Source organism: Oncorhynchus masou, chromosome 27 (genome assembly GCF_036934945.1).
Source record: "Oncorhynchus masou masou isolate Uvic2021 chromosome 27, UVic_Omas_1.1, whole genome shotgun sequence".
NCBI lineage: Eukaryota > Metazoa > Chordata > Actinopteri > Salmoniformes > Salmonidae > Oncorhynchus > Oncorhynchus masou.
This window is the reverse complement of record NC_088238.1, coordinates 9,856,446-9,879,969: the sequence shown is the minus strand read 5'-3', so window position 1 is coordinate 9,879,969 and position 23,524 is coordinate 9,856,446. Positions and strand designations below refer to the sequence as shown.

General features: G+C 49.2%; 2 protein-coding genes and 1 long non-coding RNA gene across 4 annotated transcripts in view; 1 reads left to right on the top strand and 2 right to left on the bottom strand.

The window, feature by feature from the left end:
* Nucleotides 1-23,524, bottom strand: part of LOC135515598 (uncharacterized protein KIAA0930 homolog) — a 504,429-nt gene that overhangs the window by 71,784 nt on the left and 409,121 nt on the right. The window contains exon 1 of one of the 2 annotated variants that reach the window (XM_064939219.1): nucleotides 7,027-7,397. The exons of the other annotated variant lie outside the window; for it this stretch is intronic. Coding sequence (XP_064795291.1) covers nucleotides 7,027-7,171 — 145 coding nt within the window. The 5' untranslated portion in view covers nucleotides 7,172-7,397. Of the gene's footprint in view, nucleotides 1-7,026; nucleotides 7,398-23,524 lie in introns of those variants that run through there. 2 annotated transcript variants of the gene reach the window in all.
* Nucleotides 7,528-15,071, top strand: LOC135515601 (uncharacterized). The gene is made up of 2 exons (XR_010451833.1): nucleotides 7,528-7,716; nucleotides 13,624-15,071. It is a non-coding gene; the product is annotated as an uncharacterized LOC135515601 (long non-coding RNA).
* The window catches only part of LOC135515597 (F-box only protein 7-like), a 38,261-nt gene continuing 29,919 nt past the window's right edge, over nucleotides 15,183-23,524 (bottom strand). Inside the window, 3 exon segments of the mRNA XM_064939218.1 lie at nucleotides 15,183-15,849; nucleotides 15,852-16,041; nucleotides 16,748-16,791. Coding sequence (XP_064795290.1) covers nucleotides 15,725-15,849; nucleotides 15,852-16,041; nucleotides 16,748-16,791 — 359 coding nt within the window. The 3' untranslated portion in view covers nucleotides 15,183-15,724.

The following is a 23,524-nucleotide window of genomic DNA, read 5'->3' as shown; positions in this document are numbered from 1 at the left end:
TTGTCCCGGACCACTGGCTATTCATACTGCCGTTCAACGAGTCATTATATTTTAAATGTAGTCCATCCCATCCTAATCCTTCAGTGATAACAGTAACAGAGCTATTGATTAGATGTGTAAAATGCCTCAGAGAAAGACAGATCGAGAACGATAGAAAAACATTCACACGAGGAGGCCCGGCGCTCTGTGGTGACATCATATTGACACGAGACCCGGCGCTCTGCGGTGACATCATATTGACACGAGACCTGGCGCTCTGTGGTGACATCATACTGAGACCGGAATACAGATGACACGTCCCTGACAGAACAATACCACTACTGAGAGACAAACAAACGCTTGGCAAATCTCCACGTTTCTAGTGTAGAACGCAGATCAGTGTTCTGAGGTTATCCCTCAGATTACGCCGTTGAACCAAGGACTTTTTGTAGACGAGCCAAGATGTTGCAGTCACATTCACCTTGACACTCAGAGAGATAATCCGGTCTTCACTCCACATTGGGCTACCAGAGAGACTATATTTAGATGGTCATACAGGGGGGAGACAGGTAACCTAGTGGTTATTATGGGGTGGCAGGTAACCTAGTGGTTATTATGGGGTGGCAGGTAACCTAGTGGTTATTATGGGGTGGCAGGTAACCTAGTGGTTATTATGGGGTGGCAGGTAACCTAGTGGTTATTATGGGGAGACAGGTAACCTAGTGGTTATTATGGGGTGGCAGGTAACCTAGTGGTTATTATGGGGTGGCAGGTAACCTAGTGGTTATTATGGGGTGGCAGGTAACCTAGTGGTTATTATGGGGTGGCAGGTAACCTAGTGGTTAGAGAGTTGGGCCAGTAACCTGAAAGGTTGCCGAATCGAATCCCGAGTTGACAAGGTAAAGATCTGTCGTTCTGCCCCCTGAACAAGGCAGTTAACCCCCACTGTTCCCCCGGTAGGCCGTCATTGTAAATAAGAATTTGTTCTTAACTGACTTGCCTAGTTAAAATAAAATGTTAAATTAAAATAAAAAAAATACTGGTACCCTCAGTATTCAGAGTACTGACAGTAGAACACACCTGCTGCTCATTACAAAAGGCTGGTTTTACAGGAATGTGTTGAACAGCACTACGTGGATGTTCCTGAGAACAGCCCTGAGCCGTGGTATATCGGCCATATACCACACCCCCCTCGTGCCTCATGGCCAACTAAAGGCCCGTTGACGAGCGCGGCGTGTAATCACTCGGAGGCAAACGGAAACAGAGGTGCTGAAACGTAGAGGGACCTACCTGAAATTGTGCAACGTTTCTGTTTTTTCCCCCGCGATGTGCACAAATGAACACACCCGTTTTGTTTCCACATCTGCTGCTTTCTGGCTGCTTTTTAAAAAAATTAATGATTTGGGTTCATTTTTATTCATGAATAACCTCGCCGGAGCTCATCTCCAGTGGTTTTTCATATGATAATGAGCCTTTAGGCAGGTGTGCAGCTGTGGGTGACATTACAATGAGAATGGCCTCTTTCAGGGGGCAGCGGTGGTACAGAAACATTGAGGAGAAAGAAAACACAGTTACTGATGTTGTTTCTATCCATGAGCCAAGTTCCCTACGGTTGCTGTGGTATCGCCTGAAACATCAATGTTTAAAATGTTTCTATCATGTGGTTTTCAAAAAAGGTCCAAAAATAACTTCCTGATGCCAAAGTTGAACACCCACATATCAAGTCTGGTGGCCTGGAGATCCAATAATATATCAAAATATAGAACCACCCCCCACCCCCCCTTCTCCTGGCTGGGGACAAGTCTGGTGGTCTGGGGATCCAATAATATATCAAAATATAGAATTCCCCCCCCCCCTTCTCCTGGCCGGGGACAAGTCTGGTGGCCTGGGGATCCAATAATATATCAAAATATAGAATTCCCCCCCTTCTCCTGGCCGGGGACAAGTCTGGTGGCCTGGTGATCCAATAATATATCAAAATATAGAACCCCCCCCCCTTCTCCTGGCCGGGGACAGGTCTGGTGGCCCGGGGATCCAATAATATATCAAAATATAGAACCCCCCCCTTCTCCTGGCCAGGGACAAGTCTGGTGGCCTGGTGATCCAATAATATATCAAAATATAGAATCCCCCCCCCCATCTCCTGGCTGGGGACAAGTCTGGTGGTCTGGTGATCCAATAATATATCAAAATATAGAACCCCCCCCTTCTCCTGGCTGGGGACAAGTCTGGTGGTCTGGGGATCCAATAATATATCAAAATATAGAATCCCCCCCCCCTTCTCCTGGCTGGGGACAAGTCTGGTGGTCTGGGGATCCAATAATATATCAAAATAAAGAATCCCCCCCCCCTTCTCCTGGCCCGGGGACAAGTCTGGTGGTCTGGGGATCCAATAATATATCAAAATATCCCCCCTTCTCCTGGCCGGGGACAAGTCTGGTGGTCTGGGGATCCAATAATATATCAAAATATCCCCCCCCCCCTCCTGGCCGGGGACAAGTCTGGTGGTCTGGGGATCCAATAATATATCAAAATATCCCCCCCCCCTTCTCCTGGCCGGGGACAAGTCTGGTGGTCTGGGGATCCAATAATATATCAAAAATATCCCCCCCCCTTCTCCTGGCCCGGGGACAAGTCTGGTGGTCTGGGGATCCAATAATATATCAAAATACCCCCCCCCTTCTCCTGGCCCGGGGACAAGTCTGGTGGTCTGGGGATCCAATAATATATCAAAATATCCCCCCCCCCTTCTCCTGGCCCGGGGACAAGTCTGGTGGTCTGGGGATCCAATAATATATCAAAAATATCCCCCCCCCCCCTTCTCCTGGCCCGGGACAAGTCTGGTGGTCTGGGGATCCAATAATATATCAAAATATCCCCCCCCTTCTCCTGGCCCGGGGACAAGTCTGGTGGTCTGGGGATCCAATAATATTTCAAACACCCCCCCTTCTCCTGGCCCGGGGACAAGTCTGGTGGTCTGGGGATCCAATAATATATCAAAATATCCCCCCCCCCCCTTCTCCTGGCCGGGGACAAGTCTGGTGGCCTGGGGATCCAATAATATTCACATGGATATCACAAGTTGTACAACACTATAGCCGACTGTTCAGGACCATTGAGGACACCTCATTCCTCATCAGTCCACTGGTCAGTGCACTATGATACACAGACAGCCTGTCTGAAGCCATGAAGCATCGGCATTCGTTTCAGAGACTGGATAGAGGTCGCTAGTGTTATGATGTAGCTAGTTTCAGAGACTGGATAGAGGTCGCTAGTGCTATGCTGTAGCTAGTTTCAGAGACTGGATAGAGGTAGCTACAGTGTTATGATGTAGCTAGTTTCAGAGACTGGATAGAGGTAGCTACAGTGTTATGATGTAGCTAGTTTCAGAGACTGGATAGAGGTCGCTACAGTGTTATAATGTAGCTAGTTTCAGAGACTGGATAGAGGTGGCTAGTGTTATGATGTAGCTAGTTTCAGAGACTGGATAGAGGTCGCTACAGTGTTATGATGTAGCTAGTTTCAGAGACTGGATAGAGGTCGCTAGTGTTATGATGTAGCTAGTTTCAGAGACTGGATAGAGGTAGCTACAGTGTTATGATGTAGCTAGTTTCAGAGACTGGATAGAGGTAGCTACAGTGTTATGATGTAGCTAGTTTCAGAGACTGGATAGAGGTAGCTACAGTGTTGTGATGTAGCTAGTTTCAGAGACTGGATAGAGGTCGCTAGTGTTATGCTGTAGCTAGTTTCAGAGACTGGATAGAGGTCGCTAGTGTTATGATGTAGCTAGTTTCAGAGACTGGATAGAGGTGGCTACAGTGTTATGATGTAGCTAGTTTCAGAGACTGGATAGAGGTGGCTACAGTGTTATGATGTAGCTAGTTTCAGAGACTGGATAGAGGTCGCTAGTGTTATGATGTAGCTAGTTTCAGAGACTGGATAGAGGTCGCTAGTGTTATAATGTAGCTAGTTTCAGAGACTGGATAGAGGTGGCTACAGTGTTATGATGTAGCTAGTTTCAGAGACTGGATAGAGGTGGCTAGTGTTATGATGTAGCTAGTTTCAGAGACTGGATAGAGGTAGCTACAGTGTTATGATGTAGCTAGTTTCAGAGACTGGATAGAGGTGGCTACAGTGTTGTGATGTAGCTAGTTTCAGAGACTGGATAGAGGTAGCTACAGTGTTATGATGTAGCTAGTTTCAGAGACTGGATAGAGGTAGCTAGTGTTATGATGTAGCTAGTTTCAGAGACTGGATAGAGGTCGCTACAGTGTTGTGATGTAGCTAGTTTCAGAGACTGGATAGAGGTAGCTAGTGTTATGATGTAGCTAGTTTCAGAGACTGGATAGAGGTCGCTACAGTGTTGTGATGTAGCTAGTTTCAGAGACTGGATAGAGGTAGCTACAGTGTTATGATGTAGCTAGTTTCAGAGACTGGATAGAGGTAGCTAGTGTTATGATGTAGCTAGTTTCAGAGACTGGATAGAGGTCGCTAGTGTTATAATGTAGCTAGTTTCAGAGACTGGATAGAGGTGGCTACAGTGTTATAATGTAGCTAGTTTCAGAGACTGGATAGAGGTGGCTACAGTGTTATGATGTAGCTAGTTTCAGAGACTGGATAGAGGTGGCTACAGTGTTATGATGTAGCTAGTTTCAGAGACTGGATAGAGGTAGCTACAGTGTTATGATGTAGCTAGTTTCAGAGACTGGATAGAGGTAGCTACAGTGTTATGATGTAGCTAGTTTCAGAGACTGGATAGAGGTAGCTACAGTGTTATGATGTAGCTAGTTTCAGAGACTGGATAGAGGTCGCTACAGTGTTATGATGTAGCTAGTTTCAGAGACTGGATAGAGGTGGCTACAGTGTTATAATGTAGCTAGTTTCAGAGACTGGATAGAGGTGGCTACAGTGTTATGATGTAGCTAGTTTCAGAGACTGGATAGAGGTGGCTACAGTGTTATAATGTAGCTAGTTTCAGAGACTGGATAGAGGTCGCTACAGTGTTATGATGTAGCTAGTTTCAGAGACTGGATAGAGGTGGCTACAGTGTTATGATGTAGCTAGTTTCAGAGACTGGATAGAGGTCGCTAGTGTTATGCTGTAGCTAGTTTCAGAGACTGGATAGAGGTCGCTAGTGTTATGCTGTAGCTAGTTTCAGAGACTGGATAGAGGTGGCTACAGTGTTATGATGTAGCTAGTTTCAGAGACTGGATAGAGGTGGCTACAGTGTTATGATGTAGCTAGTTTCAGAGACTGGATAGAGGTGGCTACAGTGTTATGATGTAGCTAGTTTCAGAGACTGGATAGAGGTGGCTACAGTGTTATGATGTAGCTAGTTTCAGAGACTGGATAGAGGTGGCTACAGTGTTATGATGTAGCTAGTTTCAGAGACTGGATAGAGGTCGCTACAGTGTTATGATGTAGTTAGTTTCAGAGACTGGATAGAGGTAGCTACAGTGTTATGATGTAGCTAGTTTCAGAGACTGGATAGAGGTCGCTACAGTGTTATGATGTAGCTAGTTTCAGAGACTGGATAGAGGTCGCTAGTGTTATAATGTAGCTAGTTTCAGAGACTGGATAGAGGTGGCTACAGTGTTATGATGTAGCTAGTTTCAGAGACTGGATAGAGGTGGCTACAGTGTTATGATGTAGCTAGTTTCAGAGACTGGATAGAGGTAGCTACAGTGTTATAATGTAGCTAGTTTCAGAGACTGGATAGAGGTCGCTAGTGTTATGATGTAGCTAGTTTGTGTCTGACAGGCTACAGTTTGCTGTGATAATGTCTTCTAGAGCGTCAGAGTTGCTAAGTGTAAAAGCATGTTGTGTTTATTTCTAGAAGGGAGGCCTACGCTCTGTGTAACCCATTCATAGAGGCTTACTGTTCAGAACCTGTAGAGGATGTTATACTATGGTCGGGGGGGGGGGGGGGGGTACTACACACCTGAATAGGGTTAGTGTTCCCACAGGGCCATACCTCAATGTTACATCGCTCGTCTATGGAAGACACAGGCGGCCATCTGTGATAATTATAATGAATCAAAATATAAAATTGCAACATACAACAATGTCAAGGATTTTACTGAGTTACAGTTCATATAAGGAAAATCAGTCCATTGAAATAAATAAATGAGGCCCTAGTCTATGGATTTCACATGACCGGGCAGGGGAGGGGACAGGCTCATCCACTTAGGAGCTAGGCCCACCCATTGGAGAGCCAGGCCCAGCACAAGGTGCACCTGTGTAATGAGCATGCCGTTTAATCAGCTTCTTGATAGGCCACACCTGTCAGGTGGATGTATTATCTTGGTAGTGGAGAAATGCTCACGAACAGGAATGTAAACAGTGGTGCACAACATTTGAGAAACTTTTTGTGCTGTCTGGAACATTTCTGGGATCTTTTATTTCAGCTCATTAAAACAAGGGACCAACACTTTTTTTTTTTTTTTACCTTTATTTTACTAGGCAAGTCAGTTAAGAACAAATTCTTATTTTAAATGACGGCTTAGGAACAGTGGGTTAACTGCCTGTTCCGGGGCATAACGACTGATTTGTACCTTGTCAGCTCGGGGATTCGAACTTGCAACCTTTCGGTTACTATTCCAACGCTCTAACCACTAGGCTTCACTGCCGCCCCAATTTATATGTCGCATCCCCAGAACACCTGTGGGTAAACATCACTGGGGAAGAAGTGTCGTTCCTCAACCGGATCTGTGCTAAACTGCTCCAGTAAGTGTGTCTTTACAATAGAAAGATTCTCTCGCGCTGATATACCAGCAACCGTTTCGCAAGCGATGATTGACGTTTCTAAAACGTTAAAACAGTAGGCTGGTTCACAAACAACCAACGGCGGGGAAATATAGGTTTAACTGCTTTAAACTCTACAGATAATAACAAGGGTTTGAGAGTTTGTCCCTTACAAATGACAGTCACATAACCGGATGAGCATGAAGCGTGTAACCAAACAAGCTATTTGTTGGTGATATTGCAAGACGCGATAGGCCACCGATCTAATCAATTCACCAGTGCAAATTGTAAACCTCTACTCACCAAGTCCACTAGTTTCTTGTCTGATAGTAAGACGGTTCCGTTCGTCGGCTATCGCCTTCAACATCTCTTGTAGAGAATGATCCGGTTCTCCGTTCTCCTCCTCCACCGGCCCGACCTTCTTACAAACACTGGGAGAGGATGCCATTCCCAGCCCGGGCTCATGACAGTCCTACCACGGCAGATCCACCCGACCGACCGGGAGAAAGACAGAGGCGGTGGGGATACCGGGCCGTGTCTTCACTAAAACCACCCACGGATAATCCACGGGATTAATTCCAGACGATATTTACCAATAACACTGTCCCCTTGTCTGGTCACCGCTGAATGTTAAAGCCTCTGAGAAGGAGACTTCCGTCTGGCTCTCTGGATCAGCTGGGGAGGAATGCTCTCACACTTCCTGGATATTATGCAGAACAACAGAGAACATTTAAAGGGAAAGTGACCATTTACGTCGATTTCTCATAAATGGATATTTTGGGTAAAACATTTCCATTCTAGCAAACAGTCAAATACCAGACACGTAACAAATCAAATGGATGTATGTCTCCTAGATACGTTTCTCGCGTGTGGATCAGCCGGACAGGCCTAAGATGTTTCCGTTGGTCTCGAGCTGACGGGGAGAGGAGAGGGGAGGCGGGGCAGCGGATATTCGGTGCGAGCTCCCGGTGATCACCGAAGATGACGGAATTGGTACGAGACGTTTTTCTTTTCGTTTTCAGGATTCCACCAAGTTCTAGATGCACTTATTTATAAGAGTGTTTATTTGTAAAAAAAAAAATCCAGACAATCAACAACTGTCAATTACAGCACAGCCAGTACAGTAGGCTACAAACCCATCTGTCTGTTTTCTAATGTCATAATTTATATCTAGGCCTACTACTGCACACGGCATCATCACACACAGCCAAATCATGTCAATAGTTCATGTCAATCATGCCAATCTTCTATAAATAGCCTGGTTCCGCGTTTATCGCACGATATGATGAAGAATGGCCGATAAAAATCATGTTGTAGATTGACTCAATTATTAATGTGAGACCATAGAGAATTTTAGAGGCCTCTAGTAGTGTCCAAAAGGCGATTTTAGGCATGGGCAGCGACATTGAAGGTTTTCACCATGCTTCTGACAGCTGAAAGTAGTCAATTGGTTGAGGATTCCTATGGGTTGTAGCCTCAATGGAGCTTCCCATGTTGTCACAGACGCTATAATGACACCGGTATAAAGATGAGTCCTCTATCTATCTCTATGTGAGAGACGGAGCGACCATCGCTCCCAGCTCATCTCATGCTCTGTGGGCTCTCTGCCGTTTCCAGCTTGTCATTGGCCCATGGCTCGCAGTGGCTGGAAAAGTGTCTCCGAGTCGCTGGCATCGAACAGCCAATTATGTGAGCCCCCTCTGATGTCATTGTTGCAAAGGAAAAAGATGATGTCATTTCTATCCAAGGCCACAATAAACCAGGATACAGACTGCTCAATAAACCAGGATACAGACTGCTCAATAAACAGGATACAGACTGCTCAATAAACATGATACAGACTGCTCAATAAACAGGATACAGACTGCTCAATAAACAGGATACAGACTGCTCAATAACCCAGAATACAGACTGCTCAATAAACCAGGATACAGACTGCTCAATAAACAGGTTACAGACTGCTCAATAAACAGGATACAGACTGCTCAATAAACAGGATACAGACTGCTCAATAAACCAGGATACAGACTGCTCAATAAACCAGGATACAGACTTCTCAATAAACCAGGATACAGACTGCTCAATAAACAGGATACAGACTGCCCAATAAACAGGATACAGATTGCTCAATAAACAGGATACAGACTGCTCAATAAACAGGATACAGACTGCTCAATAAACAGGATACAGACTGCTCAATAAACCAGGATACAGACTGCTCAATAAACCAGGATACAGACTGCTCAATAAACCAGGATACAGACTGCTCAATAAACAGGATACAGACTAACCAGGATACAGAGTGCTCAATAAACCAGGATATAGACTGCTCAATAAACCAGGATACAGACTGCTCAATAAACCAGGATACAGACTGCTCAATAAACCAGGATACAGACTGCTCAATAAACCAGGATACAGACTGCTCAATAAACCAGGATACAGACTGCTCAATAAACCAGGTTACAGACTGCTCAATAAACCAGGATACAAACTGCCAAATAAACCAGGATACAGACTGCTCAATAAACAGGATACAGACTGCTCAATAAACAGGATACAGACTGCTCAATAAACAGGATACAGACTGCTCAATAAACAGGATACAGACTGCTCAATAAACCAGGATACAAACTGCCACAATAAACAGGATACAGACTGCTCAATAAACAGGATACAGACTGCTCAATAAACAGGATACAGACTGACCAGGTTACAGACTGCTCAATAAACAGGATACAGACTGCTCAATAAACAGGATACAGACTGCTCAATAAACAGGATACAGACTGCTCAATAAACAGGATACAGACTGCTCAATAAACAGGATACAGACTGCTCAATAAACAGGATACAGACTGCTCAATAAACAGGATACAGACTGCTCAATAAACAGGATACAGACTGCTCAATAAACCAGGATACAGACTGCTCAATAAACAGGATACAGACTGACCAGGATACAGACTGCTCAATAAACCAGGATACAAACTGCCACAATAAACAGGATACAGACTGCTCAATAAACAGGATACAGACTGACCAGGATACAGACTGCTCAATAAACAGGATACAGACTGACCAGGATACAGACTGCTCAATAAACAGGATACAGACTGCTCAATAAACAGGATACAGACTGCTCAATAAACAGGATACAGACTGACCAGGATACAGACTGCTCAATAAACAGGATACAGACTGCTCAATAAACAGGATACAGACTTGCTCCACAACAGCTCTCTCCTCTCACAGGAGAACCACTAGATCTATTTATACACCTTCCAAATGGCACCCTATTTCCTTTATAGTGCACTACTTTCAACCAGAACTCTGGTAAAATCTAGTGCACTACTTTCAACCAGAACTCTGGTAAAAGCTAGTGCACTACTTTCAACCAGAACTCTGGTAAAAGCTAGTGCACTACTTTCAACCAGAACTCTGGTAAAAGCTAGTGCACTACTTTCAACCAGAACTCTGGTAAAAGCTAGTGCACTACTTTCAACCAGAACTCTGGTAAAAGCTAGTGCACTACTTTCAACCAGAACTCTGGTAAAAGCTAGTGCACTACTTTCAACCAGAACTCTGGTAAAAGCTAGTGCACTACTTTCAACCAGAACTCTGGTAAAAGCTAGTGCACTACTTTCAACCAGAACTCTGGTAAAAGCTAGTGCACTACTTTCAACCAGAACTCTGGTAAAAGCTAATGCACTATAAAGGCAATTGGATGTCATTTTGAATACAGCCTAAACTACTGAAACTCATCACAGTGGGTTAGTGGGAGAATAAGAAATACATGCATCTATGATTCCCATTGAGGTCGTAACAGCAAAACAATGTAGGTACTCACGTAAAAAATGTTTACGACCGTCTTCCAATACTAAATATTGAGTAAATAAATAAAAAGTCTGTCCAGAGTAGATGAGTCAACACTGAAACAAGAGGAAAAAGTGGTTTGTCATTTGGACAATGTTGTATTCTGCCAACCACGATGTGGCCTTTAAAACACACCGTATTCTGACAACCACGATATGGCCTTTAAAACACACCATATTCTGCCAACCACGATATGGCCTTTAAAACACACCATATTCTGCCAACCACGATATGGCCTTTAAAACACACCGTATTCTGACAACCACGATATGGCCTTTAAAACACACCGTATTCTGCCAACCACGATATGGCCTTTAAAACACACCATACTCTGACAACCACGATATGGCCTTTAAAACACACCATATTCTGCCAACCACGATATGGCCTTTAAAACACACCGTATTCTGACAACCATGATATGGCCTTTAAAAACACACCATATTCTGACCACCACGATATGGCCTTTAAAACACACCGTATTCTGACAACCACGATATGGCATTTAATAAAACACACCGTATTCTGACAACCACGATATGGCCTTTAAAACACACCATATTCTGCCAACCACGATATGGCCTTTAAAACACACCGTATTCTGACAACCACGATATGGCCTTTAAAACACACCGTATTCTGCCAACCACGATATGGCCTTTAAAACACACCGTATTCTGACAACCACGATATGGCCTTTAAAACACACCATATTCTGACAACCACGATATGGCCTTTAAAACACACCATATTCTGACAACCACGATATGGCCTTTAAAACACACCATATTCTGACAACCACGATGTGCTTTCCTCTCAGTAGATAATGACAGTAGATAGAGCTGTAATATCAGTTTACTAAACCTTGACAGAACTGGCTGGACAGGAGGTTGTACCTGTACACAGCCCATCTGTAAATAGCACACCCAACTACCTCATCCCCATACTGTTATTTACCCTCTTGCTCTTTTGCACACCAGTATCTCTACCTGCACATCATCATCTGCACATCCATCACTCCAGTGTTAATCTGCTAAATTGTCACGCCCTGGTCTATATTTATTATGTTATATTCATTTATTGAGTCAGGCCAGGGTGTGACATGGGTTTATTTGTAGTGTGTTTCGTCTTGGGGTTGTGTGGGGTGTATAGATTAGTCTATGGCTGCCTGAGGCGGTTCTCAATCAGAGTCAGGTGATTATCGTTGTCTCTGATTGGGAACCATATTTAGGTAGCCTGGGTTTCACTGTGTGTTTGTGGGTGATTGTTCCTGTCTCTGTGTTTGTTGCACCAGTCAGGGCTGTTTCGGTTTTTGACGTTTGTTGTTTTGTATTGTTCGTGTTTCGTCATAATTAAAGATGTATCGAACGAACCACGTTGCATTTTGGTCCGATCCTTATTCCACCTCTTCGTCAGTGAAGGAGGTAGAAGGAAGCCGTTACATAAATTGTAATTATTTTGCCTCTATGGCCTATTTATTGCCTTACCTCCCTACTCTTCTACATTTGCACACACTGTACATCGATGTTTCTATTGTGTTATTGACTGTACGTTTGTTTATTTTGTGTGTAACTCTGTGTTCTTGTTTGTGTCGAACTGCTTTGCTTTATCTTGGCCAGGTCGCAGTTGTAAATGAGAACTTGTTTTCAACTGGCCTACCTGGTTAAATAAAGGGTTAGGGTTATATATATAAATACCTGGTTAAATAAAGGGTTATATATATAAATACCTGGTTAAATAAAGGGTTAGGGTTATATATATAAATACCTGGTTAAATAAAGGGTTAGGGTTATATATATAAATACCTGGTTAAATAAACGGTTAGAGTTATCTATATAAATACCTGGTTAAATAAAGGGTTAGGATTATATATATAAATACCTGGTTAAATAAAGGGTTATATATATAAATACCTGGTTAAATAAACATATAAAATGGGATACATGCCAGCAAAGCCACAACACAACACTAAACAATACATTCATTGCACTATGACGGTGACAAACAGTGCCCACAAACTGTTAGGGCCTAAATAAAGCTGTACCAACAGCAGAGTCCCAACAGCAGAGTCCCAACACCTTACCACTGCTACACCTGGCTATCAGCGGAGCATCGTCTGGCAGCGAAACAGTTCATTCAGCCTCATTTACTGCCTTTAAAAAAAACATACCTGACGTGGCTGACTTGCTTAAACAAATGTGGTTTCTACTGACAATTGAGATGTACAAACTATGGCATAAGGGGACGACGAGCAGATAAGAGGCAATCTGTAATTTCGATTAAGACATTAATGAGCGAGCTCGGACCGACGTAACATTAGTCAATATAACTATTTGTTAAGCACTTTTTGAAATGTACAGCAACGGAATTCAGAACATGGGCCGTTCTTACAGTGTTCTCCCTGTACACCAAGTCAGAACCGTAGGATAAATAAAGGGGGCATATAAACAGACAATGAAAGCTCTTACAATATTTGATGATTACATTTCTCTAAAACAGGTTATAGGCTACAGTAGAACAGTAAGCATAATTAAAAGGTGTAAATAAACAGAATTATTAGGCCGAGGCACATGGGCTACTAACATCTTACAACACACACTTAGTATTACTTAGCTTCAGTCTACATATCTCCCTGGCACATTACATCATTTATGCAGCAGCAAACAAGTCATTTTTGGACTGACCTTGTTGTGCTGTGCTCACTTGAACAAGAAGGTGACAGCGGTCCTTCGTGGTCAAATGTTGTCATCAAAGTCTGGCATTCTCTGGATTTATGGTGCTTTCAAAACTGGAGGCGGATTTACAATTCCGAGTTGACAGCATGGCAAATGTTGAATGTATATAATTTAAAATGTATAAAAGAGCCCCTTAATCCCAGATTTGGGACGACACAGCCACTGATTCCTTCCAAACCACTCGTTGAATTTGCGATTTCCAACTTGTTGTGTAATGTGTTTATGTCCAATGGTCGATGAGCACCGATACGTTTTATCTGTAATTTCTCTTCATTATTCCTATTCACAGGACAAGGATGAAAAAGGATTTGCCAGTTGATCGTCGACTCCATTCATGATCACCGCTAAGATAACGGAAGTATGACGTTGACATGATCAGTCCAATCAAAGCCTCTGTACATTTTAACTTGATTTGACAGCATTTTATCTGTGGCCAATGACCTTGAGCGTTCTTGGATGGGCACTTCTAATGTAACAACCGAAGGACTAGAATTTTCAAGGTCTCCTCCTACACTTGGCAGTGACGTAAAGCCCCTGTGATTGACAGAACACTAAGCCAATCACGGCGCAACGCTCCGTATTTTCTGCTGGCTTGCCCCAACACCACAGAAAGCACCGAGCTCGGCTGAATCACCTGCATTTTGTAGCTGCCTTACTGTAGAAAACAAAAAAAGAGAGTGTTTGTTTGCGGCTTAATCAACTCAATGATATACATTATTTTTTACATTGTTTGCAAACTGATACGTGATATTTAAGCCAAAATAACATGCACAACAGGCAAGATCCCCCCCCCCAAATTGTATTTATTTATTTTTGCTAAAAATGTGGGTCTCTGCCCCACCTGCCCTGAATGACAGGCCGCCTCTGGGTGTGACCACCATTTGTCTCATGCAGCGCAACACATCTCCTTCGCATAGAGTTGATCAGGCTGTTGATTGTGGCCTGTGGAATGTTGTCCCACTCCTCTTCAATGGCTGTGTGAAGTTGCTGGATATTGGAACTAGAACACGGTGTTGTACACGTCGATCCAGAGCATCCCAAACATGCTCAATGGGTGACATGTCTGGTGAGTATGCAGGTTATAGAACAACTGGGACATTTTCAGCTTCCAGTAATTGTGTACAGATCCTTGCGACTTGGGGCCGTGCTTTATCATGCTGAAACATGAGGTGATGGAGGATGAATGGGACGACAATGGGCCTCAGGATCTCGTCACGGAATCTTGGGGAGTTCAAATTGCCATCGATAAAATTCAATTGTGTTCGTTGTCCGTAGCTTATGCCTACCCATAACCCCCCAACGTTGACATCAGAAAACCGTTCATCAACACGCCGTCTTCGATTGTGAGGCCCGGTTGTACTTACTTCCAAATTCTCATAAACGACTTTGGAGGCGGCTTATGGTAGAGACATTAACATTAACATTCAACAGTTCTGGTGGACATTCCTGCAGTCAGCATGCCAAACTTGAGACATCTGTGTCAACAAAACTGCACATTTTAGAGCAGACTTTTTATTGCCCACAGCACAAGGTGCACCTGTGTAATGATCATGTTTAATCAGCTTCTTGATATGCCACACCTGTCAGGTGGATGGATTATCTTGGCAAAGTAGAAATGCTCACCAGCAGTGATGTAAACAAAGTTGTGCACAACATTTTTGAGAAATACGTTTTTTTGTGTGTATGGAACATTTCTGTGATCTTTTATTTCAACTCATAAAACATAGAGACACTTTACACGTTGTGTTTATATTTTATTTCAGTGTACATGACTATTGAATCGTCCCTGAACAGTCTGGATTTCAGAGAGAGACTGAGGGCTCAAATATGACCACGGCTAAAAACCAGTCGATTGACATTTTCTCATTTTATTTGCAGCTTTTAGTCTGCGGGGAAACAAGTACAAAATGTCTTCATAGTGAATGGTGGAAGATCGAAACGGCCACCTCAATCCCCCAGGCACCCCTACAGATCTACGATCTTAAATTTGACCGCTTTCTCTCTGGAAAACTTTTAGAAGTTTACATTTCCTGCTGTGCAGCAACATTTTCTGCAACAACAGAGAGATCAAATGAAGATAGCAGATCGGTATGATCTGACCTCATCACTTACTAAACACACACAGGAGAACATGAGCTATTTCAAGCTGATTCTGGGTCAAGGATAGGGTTTATAAAAAACACCTGGATGAGGTTTAGGGGAAAATAAGCAGGCTGGATGAGGGTTAGTGTTTATAGACCGAACAACGCCATTTATCTGTGACTATAGCACTCAGGTGCCTTATTTAAGGTAGGCTAATCAGTCAGTCTTCAACATCTCTGTTTTATTTAAGCTTCTCTGTGTGGTGGTCATACTCCTACACCACCACTAGAGGTCACTGGTCAGGGAGGTCATATGAACCCTCTTCTGATGTCAGCCGGCCGGTTCCCAGCAGGTCTCAGCCCCCTTCGTCCAATCAGCCCTCCTGCTGTGGGATCGTGACCTGGGAGCGGACCAATAGGGTCGTAGCGGGGCGGGGCAGAATACCACCGGGGATGCCAGGTCTCTGGTCGTACTCCCCACCGATGATGCCAGGCGGGTAGAAGGGGAAGGGGTTGTTGGGGAGGGGGTGGAGGGGGTAGAGCGGTGGGGGGACAGGGTGGTAACGGGGCATGTGGCGGCGGTAACTGGCTGCTTCTCTCCTCCACTTGTACTTCTTCTTGTAGAGCTGAAATTAAAACGATACCAGAGAGTTAGACAGTGGCTGAGTCCTAAATGATACCAGAGAGTTAGACCGTGTCTGAGTCCTAAATGACACCAGAGAGTTAGACAGTGTCTGAGTCCTAAACGATACCAGAGAGTTAGACAGTGTCTGAGTCCTAAATGACACCAGAGAGTTAGACAGTGTCTGAGTCCTAAACGATACCAGAGAGTTAGACAGTGTCTGAGTCCTAAATGATACCAGAGAGTTAGACAGTGGCTGAGTCCTAAATGATACCAGAGAGTTAGAGTCTGAGTCCTAAATGATACCAGAGAGTTAGACAGTGGCTGAGTCCTAAACGATACCAGAGAGTTAGACAGTGCCTGAGTCCTAAATGATACCAGAGAGTTAGACAGTGGCTGAGTCCTAAATGATACCAGAGAGTTAGAGTCTGAGTCCTAAATGATACCAGAGAGTTAGACAGTGGCTGAGTCCTAAACGATACCAGAGAGTTAGACAGTGTCTGAGTCCTAAATGATACCAGAGAGTTAGACAGTGGCTGAGTCCTAAAGGATACCAGAGAGTTAGACAGTGGCTGAGTCCTAAAGGATACCAGAGAGTTAGACAGTGCCTGAGTCCTAAATGATACCAGAGAGTTAGACAGTGCCTGAGTCCTAAATGATACCAGAGAGTTTGCAACAGTCAATATGTAGAATACTGGGAACTGACTCACCTCTCTCCACTGAGTGTCTCTGGCTCTGCTCTGGTCCCGGCCGTCTGCAACAGTCAAATAACAATCTCCATCACAATATGCATTCAATCACTAACATATCTATAATACAGACACGGCATTTAACAGACACTCTGGAGAGAGACCTTCCAGAGACCCTCCAGACAGGCCAGAGACCCTCCAGACAGGCCAGAGACCCTCCAGACAGACCAGAGACCCTCCAGACAGACCAGAGACCCTCCAGACAGGCCAGAGACCCTCCAGACAGGCCAGAGACCCTCCAGACAGGCCAGAGACCCTCCAGACAGGCCAGAGACCCTCCAGACAGGCCTCCAGACCCTCCAGACAGGCCTCCAGACCCTCCAGACAGACCAGAGACCCTCCAGACAGGCCAGAGACCCTCCAGACAGACCAGAGACCCTCCAGACAGACCAGAGACCCTCCAGACAGGCCAGAGACCCTCCAGACAGGCCAGAGACCCTCCGGACAGGCCAGAGACCCTCCGGACAGACCAGAGACCCTCCAGACAGGCCAGAGACCCTCCAGACAGGCCAGAGACCCTCCAGACAGGCCAGAGACCCTCCGGACAGACCAGAGACCCTCCAGACAGACCAGAGACCCTCCAGACAGGCCAGAGACCCTCCAGACAGGCCAGAGACCCTCCAGACAGGCCAGAGACCCTCCAGACAGGCCAGAGACCCTCCAGACAGGCCAGAGACCCTCCGGACAGACCAGAGACCCTCCAGACAGACCAGAGACCCTCCAGACAGGCCAGAGACCCTCCAGACAGGCCAGAGACCCTCCAGACAGGCCAGAGACCCTCCAGACAGGCCAGAGACCCTCCAGACAGGCCAGAGACACTCCGGACAGACCAGAGACCCTCCGGACAGACCAGAGACCCTCCAGACAGACCTCCAGACAGACCAGAGACCCTCCAGACAGGCCAGAGACCCTCCAGACAGGCCAGAGACCCTCCAGACAGACCTCCAGACCCTCCAGACAGGCCAGAGACCCTCCAGACAGGCCAGAGACCCTCCAGACAGGCCAGAGACCCTCCAGACAGGCCAGAGACCCTCCAGACAGGCCAGAGACCCTCCAGACAGGCCAGAGACCCTCCAGACAGACCTCCAGACAGGCCAGAGACCCTCCAGACAGGCCAGAGACCCTCCAGACAGACCAGAGACCCTCCAGACAGGCCAGAGACCCTCCAGACAGGCCAGAGACCCTCCAGACAGGCCTCCAGACCCTCCAGACAGGCCTCCAGACCCTCCAGACAGACCAGAGACCCTCCAGACAGGCCAGAGACCCTCCAGACAGACCAGAGACCCTCCAGACAGACCAGAGACCCTCCAGACAGGCCAGAGACCCTCCGGACAGACCAGAGACCCTCCGGACAGACCAGAGACCCTCCGGACAGACCAGAGACCCTCCGGACAGACCTCCAGACAGACCAGAGACCCTCCAGACAGACCTCCAGACAGACCTCCAGACAGACCAGAGATCCTCCAGACAGGCCAGAGACCCTCCAGACAGACCAGAGACCCTCCAGACAGACCTCCAGAGACCCTCCAGACAGACCTCCAGAGACCCTCCAGACAGACCTCCAGACAGACCTCCAGACAGACCAGAGACCCTCCAGACAGACCAGAGACCCTCCAGACAGACCAGAGACCCTCCAGACAGGCCAGAGCCCCTCCAGACAGGCCAGAGACCCTCCAGACAGGCCAGAGACCCTCCAGACAGGCCAGAGACCCTCCAGACAGACCAGAGACCCTCCAGACAGACCAGAGACCCTCCAGACAGACCAGACAGACCAGAGACCCTCCAGACAGACCAGAGACCCTCCAGACAGACCAGAGACCCTCCAGACAGACCAGAGACCCTCCAGACAGGCCAGAGACCCTCCAGACAGACCTCCAGACAGGCCAGAGACCCTCCAGACAGACCAGAAACCCTCCAGACAGACCAGAGACCCTCCAGACAGACCAGAGACCCTCCAGACAGACCAGAGACCCTCCAGACAGACCTCCAGACAGACCAGAGACCCTCCAGACAGACCTCCAGACAGGCCAGAGACCCTCCAGACAGGCCAGAGACCCTCCAGACAGGCCAGAGACCCTCCAGACAGGCCAGAGACTCTCCAGACAGGCCAGAGACCCCCCGGACAGACCAGAGACCCTCCGGACAGACCAGAGACCCTCCAGACAGGCCAGAGACCCTCCAGACAGGCCATAGACCCTCCGGACAGACCAGAGACCCTCCGGACAGACCAGAGACCCTCCGGACAGACCAGAGACCCTCCAGACAGACCTCCAGACAGACCAGAGACCCTCCAGACAGGCCAGAGACCCTCCAGACAGGCCAGAGACCCTACAGACAGGCCAGAGACCCTCCAGACAGGCCAGAGACCCTCCAGACAGGCCAGAGACCCTCCAGACAGGCCAGAGACCCTCCAGACAGACCTCCAGACCCTCCAGACAGGCCAGAGACCCTCCAGACAGACCAGAGACCCTCCAGACAGGCCAGAGACCCTCCAGACAGACCAGAGACCCTCCAGACAGACCAGAGACCCTCCAGACAGGCCAGAGACCCTCCAGACAGGCCAGAGACCCTCCAGACAGACCTCCAGACCCTCCAGACAGGCCAGAGACCCTCCAGACAGACCAGAGACCCTCCAGACAGACCAGAGACCCTCCAGACAGGCCAGAGACCCTCCAGACAGGCCAGAGACCCTCCGGACAGGCCAGGGACCCTCCAGACAGACCAGAGACCCTCCGGACAGACCAGAGACCCTCCGGACAGACCTCCAGACAGACCAGAGACCCTCCAGACAGACCTCCAGACAGACCAGAGACCCTCCGGACAGACCTCCAGACAGGCCAGAGACCCTCCAGACAGACCAGAGACCCTCCAGACAGACCAGAGACCCTCCAGACAGACCTCCAGAGACCCTCCAGACAGACCTCCAGACAGACCTCCAGACAGACCAGAGACCCTCCAGACAGACCAGAGACCCTCCAGACAGACCAGAGACCCTCCAGACAGACCTCCAGAGACCCTCCAGACAGACCTCCAGACAGACCTCCAGACAGACCAGAGACCCTCCGGACAGACCTCCAGACAGGCCAGAGACCCTCCAGACAGACCAGAGACCCTCCAGACAGACCAGAGACCCTCCAGACAGACCTCCAGAGACCCTCCAGACAGACCTCCAGACAGACCTCCAGACAGACCAGAGACCCTCCAGACAGACCAGAGACCCTCCAGACAGACCAGAGACCCTCCAGACAGACCTCCAGAGACCCTCCAGACAGACCTCCAGACAGACCTCCAGACAGACCAGAGACCCTCCAGACAGGCCAGAGACCCTCCAGACAGGCCAGAGACCCTCCAGACAGGCCAGAGACCCTCCAGACAGGCCAGAGACCCTCCAGACAGGCCAGAGACCCTCCAGACAGACCAGAGACCCTCCAGACAGACCAGAGACCCTCCAGACAGGCCAGAGACCCTCCAGACAGACCAGAGACCCTCCAGACAGGCCAGAGACCCTCCAGACAGACCTCCAGACAGGCCAGAGACCCTCCAGACAGACCAGAAACCCTCCAGACAGACCAGAGACCCTCCAGACAGACCAGAGACCCTCCAGACAGACCAGAGACCCTCCAGACAGACCAGAGACCCTCCAGACAGACCAGAGACCCTCCAGACAGACCTCCAGACAGACCAGAGACCCTCCAGACAGACCTCCAGACAGACCTCCAGACAGGCCAGAGACCCTCCAGACAGGCCAGAGACCCTCCAGACAGGCCAGAGACCCTCCAGACAGACCTCCAGACCCTCCAGACAGGCCAGAGACCCTCCAGACAGACCAGAGACCCTCCAGACAGGCCAGAGACCCTCCAGACAGACCAGAGACCCTCCAGACAGGCCAGAGACCCTCCAGACAGGCCAGAGACCCCCCGGACAGACCGGAGACCCTCCGGACAGACCAGAGACCCTCCGGACAGACCAGAGACCCTCCAGACAGGCCAGAGACCCTCCAGACAGACCAGAGACCCTCCAGACAGACCAGAGACCATCCAGACAGGCCAGAGACCCTCCAGACAGGCCAGAGACCCTCCAGACAGGCCAGAGACCCTCCGGACAGGCCAGAGACCCTCCAGACAGGCCAGAGACCCTCCAGACAGACCTCCAGACAGGCCAGAGACCCTCCAGACAGACCAGAGACCCTCCAGACAGGCCAGAGACCCTCCAGACAGGCCAGAGACCCTCCAGACAGGCCAGAGACCCTCCAGACAGACCTCCAGACCCTCCAGACAGGCCAGAGACCCTCCAGACAGACCAGAGACCCTCCAGACAGGCCAGAGACCCTCCAGACAGGCCAGAGACCCTCCAGACAGACCAGAGACCCTCCAGACAGACCAGAGACCCTCCGGACAGACCAGAGACCCTCCGGACAGACCAGAGACCCTCCAGACAGGCCAGAGACCCTCCAGACAGACCAGAGACCCTCCAGACAGACCAGAGACCATCCAGACAGGCCAGAGACCCTCCAGACAGGCCAGAGACTCTCCAGACAGGCCAGAGACCCCCCGGACAGACCAGAGACCCTCCGGACAGACCAGAGACCCTCCAGACAGGCCAGAGACCCTCCAGACAGGCCATAGACCCTCCGGACAGACCAGAGACCCTCCGGACAGACCAGAGACCCTCCGGACAGACCAGAGACCCTCCAGACAGACCTCCAGACAGACCAGAGACCCTCCAGACAGGCCAGAGACCCTCCAGACAGGCCAGAGACCCTACAGACAGGCCAGAGACCCTCCAGACAGGCCAGAGACCCTCCAGACAGGCCAGAGACCCTCCAGACAGGCCAGAGACCCTCCAGACAGACCTCCAGACCCTCCAGACAGGCCAGAGACCCTCCAGACAGACCAGAGACCCTCCAGACAGGCCAGAGACCCTCCAGACAGACCAGAGACCCTCCAGACAGGCCAGAGACCCTCCAGACAGGCCAGAGACCCTCCAGACAGGCCAGAGACCCTCCAGACAGACCTCCAGACCCTCCAGACAGGCCAGAGACCCTCCAGACAGACCAGAGACCCTCCAGACAGACCAGAGACCCTCCAGACAGGCCAGAGACCCTCCAGACAGGCCAGAGACCCTCCGGACAGGCCAGGGACCCTCCAGACAGACCAGAGACCCTCCGGACAGACCAGAGACCCTCCGGACAGACCTCCAGACAGACCAGAGACCCTCCAGACAGACCTCCAGACAGACCAGAGACCCTCCGGACAGACCTCCAGACAGGCCAGAGACCCTCCAGACAGACCAGAGACCCTCCAGACAGACCAGAGACCCTCCAGACAGACCTCCAGAGACCCTCCAGACAGACCTCCAGACAGACCTCCAGACAGACCAGAGACCCTCCAGACAGACCAGAGACCCTCCAGACAGACCAGAGACCCTCCAGACAGACCTCCAGAGACCCTCCAGACAGACCTCCAGACAGACCTCCAGACAGACCAGAGACCCTCCAGACAGGCCAGAGACCCTCCAGACAGGCCAGAGACCCTCCAGACAGGCCAGAGACCCTCCAGACAGGCCAGAGACCCTCCAGACAGGCCAGAGACCCTCCAGACAGGCCAGAGACCCTCCAGACAGGCCAGAGACCCTCCAGACAGACCAGAGACCCTCCAGACAGACCAGAGACCCTCCAGACAGGCCAGAGACCCTCCAGACAGACCAGAGACCCTCCAGACAGGCCAGAGACCCTCCAGACAGACCTCCAGACAGGCCAGAGACCCTCCAGACAGACCAGAAACCCTCCAGACAGACCAGAGACCCTCCAGACAGACCAGAGACCCTCCAGACAGACCAGAGACCCTCCAGACAGACCAGAGACCCTCCAGACAGACCAGAGACCCTCCAGACAGACCTCCAGACAGACCAGAGACCCTCCAGACAGACCTCCAGACAGACCTCCAGACAGGCCAGAGACCCTCCAGACAGGCCAGAGACCCTCCAGACAGGCCAGAGACCCTCCAGACAGACCTCCAGACCCTCCAGACAGGCCAGAGACCCTCCAGACAGACCAGAGACCCTCCAGACAGGCCAGAGACCCTCCAGACAGACCAGAGACCCTCCAGACAGGCCAGAGACCCTCCAGACAGGCCAGAGACCCCGGACAGACCGGAGACCCTCCGGACAGACCAGAGACCCTCCGGACAGACCAGAGACCCTCCAGACAGGCCAGAGACCCTCCAGACAGACCAGAGACCCTCCAGACAGACCAGAGACCATCCAGACAGGCCAGAGACCCTCCAGACAGGCCAGAGACCCTCCGGACAGGCCAGAGACCCTCCAGACAGGCCAGAGACCCTCCAGACAGACCTCCAGACAGGCCAGAGACCCTCCAGACAGACCAGAGACCCTCCAGACAGGCCAGAGACCCTCCAGACAGGCCAGAGACCCTCCAGACAGGCCAGAGACCCTCCAGACAGACCTCCAGACCCTCCAGACAGGCCAGAGACCCTCCAGACAGACCAGAGACCCTCCAGACAGGCCAGAGACCCTCCAGACAGGCCAGAGACCCTCCAGACAGACCAGAGACCCTCCAGACAGACCAGAGACCCTCCAGACAGACCAGAGACCCTCCGGACAGACCAGAGACCCTCCGGACAGACCAGAGACCCTCCAGACAGGCCAGAGACCCTCCAGACAGGCCAGAGACCCTCCAGACAGGCCAGAGACCCTCCGGACAGGCCAGAGACCCTCCGG